The following is a 7987-nucleotide window of genomic DNA, read 5'->3' on the forward strand; positions in this document are numbered from 1 at the left end:
TTTTTGTTTGCAGCTTCTTTTTCTCTGTCGCATTTTTTGTTTCTCCAGTAGTTTGCAAGATAAAACCACGCGTGAAACTTCTCTGCAATTAGGAATTCAGTAGTCATAGCACAGGGAAGAAAGAGGAGGGATTAGTTTTTGCGCCAACCAGCGACCCATTGTCAAACAGCTGGTTAACCAGTTGCCACTAGCCTGTACTCCAAGGGGCATTTGCATTTCACTGTTGAAAGGGAATGCAGAATGCTGCCATTTTGGGTTCTGTAACAGAATCGTAGCAATTCACTCGCTGGTTCTTTCTCTGATTGATGTGAACAAAGCTACTAGGGAACTGGGAGATTTTAAGCCAAGCTTAAAGTTTGAAGCTCAGTTGCTTGTTTATGCTGTGTTTTTTGTTGAAGGAGGTCTTCCAAGTGTGCAAATCTGAGAGAAAGTAAAGGGCTTGATGGATAAGAGCAGTCTGGAGTGTGGAGTGGTAGGCCCACGTGAAAAGGCCGCCTATGAATTTCAAATTTGGAATGATTTTTGAAATTTGTGATAGATATTATTTTTCTCTTTTATTCTTGTGATGCATCAATGTCAAATTGTCAATCCCGTTTCAGCGGTCTTCTCCTCTATCGCATCAAACCCACAACCTCAAAACAATCATAGAATTATTGAAGCAAATTACTGTTCTCTCCCTCCCTCTCTCTAAAATGTATGCTGTAACAATCAAATTTCAAACAACACAATGTGAAAAAACCATTTCATTATCCCTAATGTCCAGAATCGCAAGACTATGTATAATTAGCTTTAATATTCATACTACTACATATTTGAAGCCATTTCCTTTCTGCAGATTAACTACAAAACAATGCCAACAAGCATAAAACAAAGCCTGCAAATTGTTCACTCAGTTTTTGCACAAGAGTGTGAAACAACTCATAAAGAGTCAAAGAAAAAGTATCAAGGCAACTTCAAAAGGCTAGAGAACACATGATGAAGCCCAAACTAATAAATGTATCGGAGAAGCCAGAGTTTTTCTGCCTTGATTTCTTCTGTGCACAAGGATAGTGCGGAGATGAATCAGGCTATTTGCAGGTTTCCCTTCTCTTCTTCAAATCTGTTCACTTCCTTTGAGGATATTGTACTTACAGAGGGGGCATGTCGCATTCATCTTGAGCCATTTCGCAATGCATGTAGAATGGAAATGGTGGTTGCAGGGGAGTGCATGCAGCTCTGCTCCATCCTCATATGAGCTGAGACATATACAGCATTCCTATAAAAGGGGAGGGAGGACCAGTTGTGACCAAATCTTCATTATACAAATAAAGAGAACAAGTAATGCTCTTATGGCAAATAGTCAGACGCTTTTATCGGAGTAACTACTCATTTCAATACCCCATATAGATCCCATATTTATTTGTCTCATGTTTGTTCTAGATGATCATGGGGTAACTTTTACCTGTAGCCAAAAGACTTGAGATCAATCTCCCCCCACAAATACATTTGAATTAAAGAATAAATTAAGCTGTTTAGTCAACTTAATGACTTAATAGCTTAATTTGTCATTAAGTAGATTAAACATGTTTGATAAAATAACTTAATATCACAATTTAAAGTAAAAAATAAACTTAAATATTAAGTTAAAATAGTTAACTCATTCTTAATCTCAAATCTCTTTTGCTTCATTTGTCTATGTTCAGTAAAAGTATACTTTATAATTATGACTTTACATTCCAAACTCATTTTTTATAGTAAATATTTTTGTAGTTATCTTATGCATCTATAATACTTTAAATATGGATGTTTAACAAAGAAATTTATTGCTTAAGATTAGTAAAAGTATATAAATATTAAGTTTTAAGCCATCAAGTAATATCCAGTTAAGTTTTTCTTTTCATTGTTATTTATAGCCTTGTAGAAAAAGCTTAAGTTCTTGATTTCTTTGTAATATACTCCACTAAACAACAGTGTTTTTACAGAGTGGAAAAACAATTATGTAGAGGAATGAAAATAATGATATACTAATAATAGTAGTAACAATAATAATAATAATAATAATAATAATAAGTTTCTTTTGAAGGCTATTAATAACAAGTGAAGAAAAATATATATAAAAAGGATGTATGGAATTCCAAATCAATACGCTATAAACTTGGGAAATAAGCTAATAGTTCCACAATAAAAGCAACTCACCGCATCCTCAGGTAAAAGAATGCGTTCATTTGCCAAGTATCCACTGCTCGTTTCTGTGGGAATCATTGTGCCTGCTCCTACACCAGACTTTTCTTCATTGTTCGCTTCAAACCTGTATCTCGGAAGCATACTGAGATCTGCCTCAGATGCACCTTCCTATTTGGTCACAAAAGCAATACACATTATACATGGTTAAATAGTCCAATCTGATTGAGTCTATCATAGTAAATCATTCCTTAATCATACCTGGCCAGCAACAGCATAAAGAATTGCAATAATGCAAGGCAAACAGCAGCAAAGAGCAATCCCAATCAAACATGCCAAAACAACACAAAAGATGGCAAAGAATACATCAAATGCCAGAAATACCACAGCCAACCTGCACAAATTCAGAATCAGATATTCCCGAAGTTTTTTCTTTTGCAACTGACATTATGCATAGTGCTGGAAAAGTAAAGCACTGAAACAAAATTTTAATCAGTTCAACAAGGTTTACAAGGCAATTGAGTGAAGCATCAACAAGAAATTGCACCCTGCATCTGGCAAATCAATGTTATTTCTACTGGTTAAGCATGATGCTTTCATACTCTAATTGTGTCTATTACATCATTTTTTAATGAAGATGCTTTGCCCATTGTAGGAAAAATTTGAACAATTTTAAAAAATCATAGAAATACATACATGGTCAAAGATAATTTTTTTTTTTTTTTTGGGGCAACCGAGGAACCTCCCCCACCCAAAGCCCTTAGGGCTCTCCATGGGGACCCAAACCTTGGGGTGCTGACCATGCCCGCAACAACTAATACCGGACAAACCAGAGTATTTAATCAGTGGTAGGATTTGAACCCAGGACCTCACATATCCCAGCATTCGCCCTAACCAGCTGGGGCCATCCTGACGGGCTATACATGGTCAAATATAATGCAGTCTCATGTTTGTGTGCATGCACATATATCAAACTATGAAATAGATTAATGCTAAGTGAAGGATGTCCAAGAATTAGGTTATTTAAAAGTGTACCAGTAGAGACGAGGAGCATTTTGCAGGAGGGTTTCACCACCAGAGACCACCCAATAGAAGCCAACTATCCACCAGAGAAATGATGCCATTGTATTCACTGATTCACACCGTTTGGTGACACTGAGCCATCCATCATCAAGTCAGGAGCAGTATAACAATTTTTTAAACTTTCTATCAGAGTTACTAAAGTCGCATTGCTATTGCAGAGAAGACATGGAGCAACAGAAGAAAGCTTATGGAATATACTTGTATAAAGGTACAGTAGTACACTTGCAGGCTGGATCCACTAGACTAGAATAGACAATTAAGGATTTACTTGCTTCAGAAAATATCAATTTGATTCCTCTCAGAAAGTTATAATAAAATCAATGAGATTGTGACAGCCACAGAAGCCATCTCTTCATAAAGGGGGCACCTCTCTAGTTACTTTTTTACAAAATACATCATACTGTTTAAATATTTTCAATGAACCAACTTGGTACCATTGTTCACAACTTTTATCTCTAATTGCTAATAAACAATTGAAAATCTTTTATTCTACTATTGCATATAAAAAATGATGTAGTCTGTATCGAGCATTCATATGCCCGGGTACGTTGCTTTGGCCCCTGTTGTGCCTCTCTATGATAGCATCTTCATCTTTCAAAAGGGAAAAGCTCTGGACCACATTCTCTTAAATATTCTATTGTTACCAATTTTTTCATTCATGTAAACTCTTTCTTTAGTTATGGGAACTAATAAGAATGTTTTTTCATATTAAAAGCCTGTTTAAACCTGCCATTCTATCTGTTTTTAGATTTTTTTTTTTGATAGGTACAGTTTTGTCCTCACTGGGACTAGAACTTGGAACCTCCCACAAACCCTCCCCATCCTTTTACCACTTGAGCCAGGACTCAAAGGCTTCTATCCGTTTTTAGACTTGAAGCTAGACTGATGGATGACATTTAGAAATTTCTAGTTCTAGATTTATACTTCATTGAAAAGTAGGCATTCTACCTAGAAAGAATGGATTTTATACTTTGAAAGAAGAAATTTAATAGACCCAAGAGATGAGTTCTGTTTCACATATCAAAGACCCTTTCCTTGTCTACTGGAGTTGTGGGAGGGATACTAATTAGTTGCATCAATTTCTCAGTCAAGTTTTGGAGCAGGCCATTCCCATGTAACTAAGTAGTGAACCAAGAATTCAGCAACAATTCATAAAGGTTAGATGTTATTATGAAAGCTCATCATAGAATAATCTAAAGATTACTTGGTTGTTCCCTATAAAGCTGACCCCAGATAATTGGGATAAGGTTGTGATAGGATGGTAAGGTTTTGGATTTTCTTTGTATTGGAATATTAAAATCCATATTGGGGGGGGGGGGGGGGGGGGGGGGGGGTGGGGGTTCAAGTAATTCTACATATTAGGTTTGTTTGATTAAGGCTTTCTTCGTCTCTTCCCATGTTCTGCCATCACCCAGTTTTGTCCTTTTGTAAAGCTCTTATCATTAACAATATCCTAGTTGCCCCTTAAGCTTAGCCTCTGTAGAAACCTATTTCAAAACTTAATTCTTCCTGTAATAACTTTCTAAACAGTATGTCCAATCTTTAAAAGCATCAAGGTTCAATATCCATGAAAATCAGTCACCTTATCCACTCGTTCCTCCCTAAGTTTCAACTGCAACCAACACTTTCATCTACAAGCACTTCAGCCAGATACGGCTTCAATGCATCAAGGAGCTTGCTGGAAAGGAGAAATATCCTCTCAAGCAACATTAACTCCATACAGATTTTGGAGAAACAATCAAGATTAATATTGATAATATGGATAAGAAAGGAGAAACTTGAATTTATTCAGAACCTTTTGATATTAGAATATTTATGATACATATGGGGTCTTTAGTAACTTTACATATTATGATTTTTAGGCATCTAAATCATAGTAGTTTGCTTAAAGGTTTGTTGCTTGCTTGGTACTAATTTGATCTTGCTAGATTTTACAAATTTCAATTTGCTAAAAGTTTAATATTGATAATATGGGGTCTTTAGTAACTTTACATATTATGATTTTTAGGCATCTAAATCATAGTAGTTTGCTTAAAGGTTTGTTGCTTGCTTGGTACTAATTTGATCTTGCTAGATTTTACAAATTTCAATTTGCTAAAAGTTTACAAAGCAAATAAGACCCTTGGTGTAAAATAAGATCAGAATTTGATCAATAAAAAATCAGAAAGTTATTTTCTTTCTTAGGCAGGATCACCTAGCGTCTTCTTCTACTCATATACCCCATTAATTTTCTGCTTTACCATTAGCATTTTTTTTTTCCTACGAAGGAATCCACTGTCTTCTCTCTGCTTTTCTAGTCTAGAACTCTATTTTCTTAACTCGGACCTCTTACCTCCCTTAAGCATTTATCTAAGCACCCCAAGGCTTAAATTAATCACTCTCAAGAAATCCCAGCCACTTGTTTTCCAGAATTCCTGCAACTCTTTACCTTTACATTCATGCCTTAGATCCCATCAACTGGCTTCAAATGCCAGAAAAACTGTGATGTGTTTGTTTCATGGAGATGCTGGGGAAAAAGGAAACCCTTAAAAATTCTCAAGGAATATCTTCCTTTCACTACTCCTTTTCTTCTTTTCTTGAAATTTCTTATGCTATGTTTGGTTTACTATAAAAATTAAGTATGACTAAAATTAGTTAGAAACTTATGCAATTTTAAATCATTCAATCTTTATAGAGATCAGAAAAATAAGTTTAAAGAAGCATATACAAATAATTTATCAATTAAAATTTTTTCTTATTTATTTTCCTTCATTTTTCCTTTACTTCTATTTTTTCTTTTCCTCACATTTTCAGGGAGACAAACATAGCCTAAAGGAACATTTTCCTTTCACTGCTCCGATTCTTTCAGTACCTAGATAGAGCCTCATATTCTTAAGAAGGAAAAGCATATGAATCTAATTACAGTATCATGTAACCACTGCAACAAAGGATTTACATACTTCTAGAGATCAATTACAGTCCGTAGTCAACAATTAAACAAAATTAATGCTACGCCTGGCTGTTGAAAGAATAAATGTTGATTCTTAGATTTTCCAGTATTAGAACACTAAAACCTAAGACAACTACTTGACTTAGTTAAGTTCCAGACTTCTCCATTTTCAGTCGATTCAAAACTTCATTTTCTTTCGTTTTCCCCATTTTCATCAGAACCAAACAGAATATAATTCACCTTACCTCGACTGATTGAAACCCCCCGAAGCGCTCGAATTGCCATCCTCGTCCTCGCTATCATTGACATCGGAATCTGAGTGCTGCAGCTGCTGCTGCTGTTCCTCATCGCGAACCCGCCGCCTATTCCTCCTCCGGTACTCGAGCCACACCAGCACCACATGAACCCCGCACTGCAACGCGTAGCCGCAGATCCAGAGCCGAATCGGGGTGTTGGGCCTCTCACGCGCCGTGCAAATCAGCATGACAATCGAAACGATCACGAAGGACATGTTCCACATCATGTCCAGAGCCACCACCGGCTTGGAGTAACCCCAGTCGGCACGCCGTTCCTCCAGCTCACGCGCCGCCGTCTCCCTGACCAGCATCGAGGGACCCCGCCGGCCCGTGGCCCGACCCATGAGAAGCGCGAGCGTAGTAGGCCTGGCGGACTCCTCGGCGGTGCCCTGACGTGGTCGGAGCAGGGGCGCAGTTGTGCCGGTGGTCGTGGAGGTCTCAGACATTGTTAATAGTAAGACTTGCAGAGAGAAGAAAAAGAAGACGACGACGATGATGCAGGTGACTGGACAACCATAATTGTGAATTTTTTGATGGGGGGTTTTGGGGAAAGTCTGGAGCCTTTGGACGCTTTGCAGCTGTGTGTTGAACGGTAGATGTGGGAACCTTGGGAAAAACTACTCTCCCACCAAGTTTTGCATTTTGACTCTTTGCTTTCTATCCTTTATCCAAATTCACCTTTATATCCTTTCCCATTTCAATTTCATAATATCCAATCCCACTCTTTTTTAAAAAATAATAATAATGTCTTTACAAAATTTGCTTAATTTAATATTAAAACCTTTTCTTCAGTTGACAAGTTAGGTATGCACTTGCTCAATAAACCTAATGACTAGAAGGTTAAGTTCAGAATTGGGCAGAATGGCAGCCTCATAATTCCAAGTTTGGTCTCTCTATCTGCCACTTTGTGCCACTCCATCTTCAGTGCCTCCTGCCACTTAGTATGGAATGTCAGGTATGATTTTATACTTGTATTATTTTGTTTTACTTTTCCTTTTTCATTATTTTTAATAAAGCCGGTAGCTTGTATCATAATCTTCAAATTAAAATGATGGTACGTTCAAGCTTAAAGAGCAAAAGTAAATTGTGAAGGGATTAATCACAACCCTGATGCGTCCAATGGATGCAGCACTAGACGGATGTGGATGCATCCAATCATATTTCTAATAATGCGGATGGGGATTGGGCCTAAGGGCCGCCTTGTCCTTTGCCCACCACCCTACTTCATCTTTGGAATATAGAATGAGTACTTGAAGCTTCACATTGGCTAATCATTTCAAATCATTCAACAAGGGTTACATGCCCATCATTTTCAAATTTTTAACAAATCAAAACAAAAAACCCACCTTCCAGTGTGTGTAGAAACTTAGGCGGTTTGTAGTCAAACAAGAATTATGTCGCCCCTCTTTTTTTTTTTTTTTTCTTTTTTTCGAAAAAAATAAAGTAGTGATCACGCGTAATGACACGTTATCCAAAACCATGCTTTAAAATAGTTCGTGAAAAAATGTTGAAATTTCAT

The 7987-nt window shown here is 37.0% G+C and overlaps 1 protein-coding gene across 1 annotated transcript; it reads right to left on the reverse strand.

Annotated features, from left to right (window-relative positions):
- Nucleotides 1-730: 730 nt before the first annotated feature.
- On the reverse strand, nt 731-7102 carry LOC117912034 (E3 ubiquitin protein ligase RIE1-like). Its single transcript, XM_034826500.1, has 5 exons — nt 6418-7102; nt 3196-3315; nt 2422-2554; nt 2176-2331; nt 731-1255 (listed from the first exon to the last, which is right to left on the reverse strand). The coding sequence occupies exons 1-5, from the start codon at nt 6912-6914 to the stop codon at nt 1094-1096; spliced, it is 1068 nt and encodes a 355-aa protein (XP_034682391.1). The 5' UTR covers nt 6915-7102; the 3' UTR covers nt 731-1093.
- Nucleotides 7103-7987: the final 885 nt, after the last annotated feature.

The sequence above is a fragment of the Vitis riparia genome, chromosome 1, assembly GCF_004353265.1.
Source record: "Vitis riparia cultivar Riparia Gloire de Montpellier isolate 1030 chromosome 1, EGFV_Vit.rip_1.0, whole genome shotgun sequence".
Taxonomy (NCBI): Eukaryota; Viridiplantae; Streptophyta; class Magnoliopsida; order Vitales; family Vitaceae; genus Vitis; species Vitis riparia.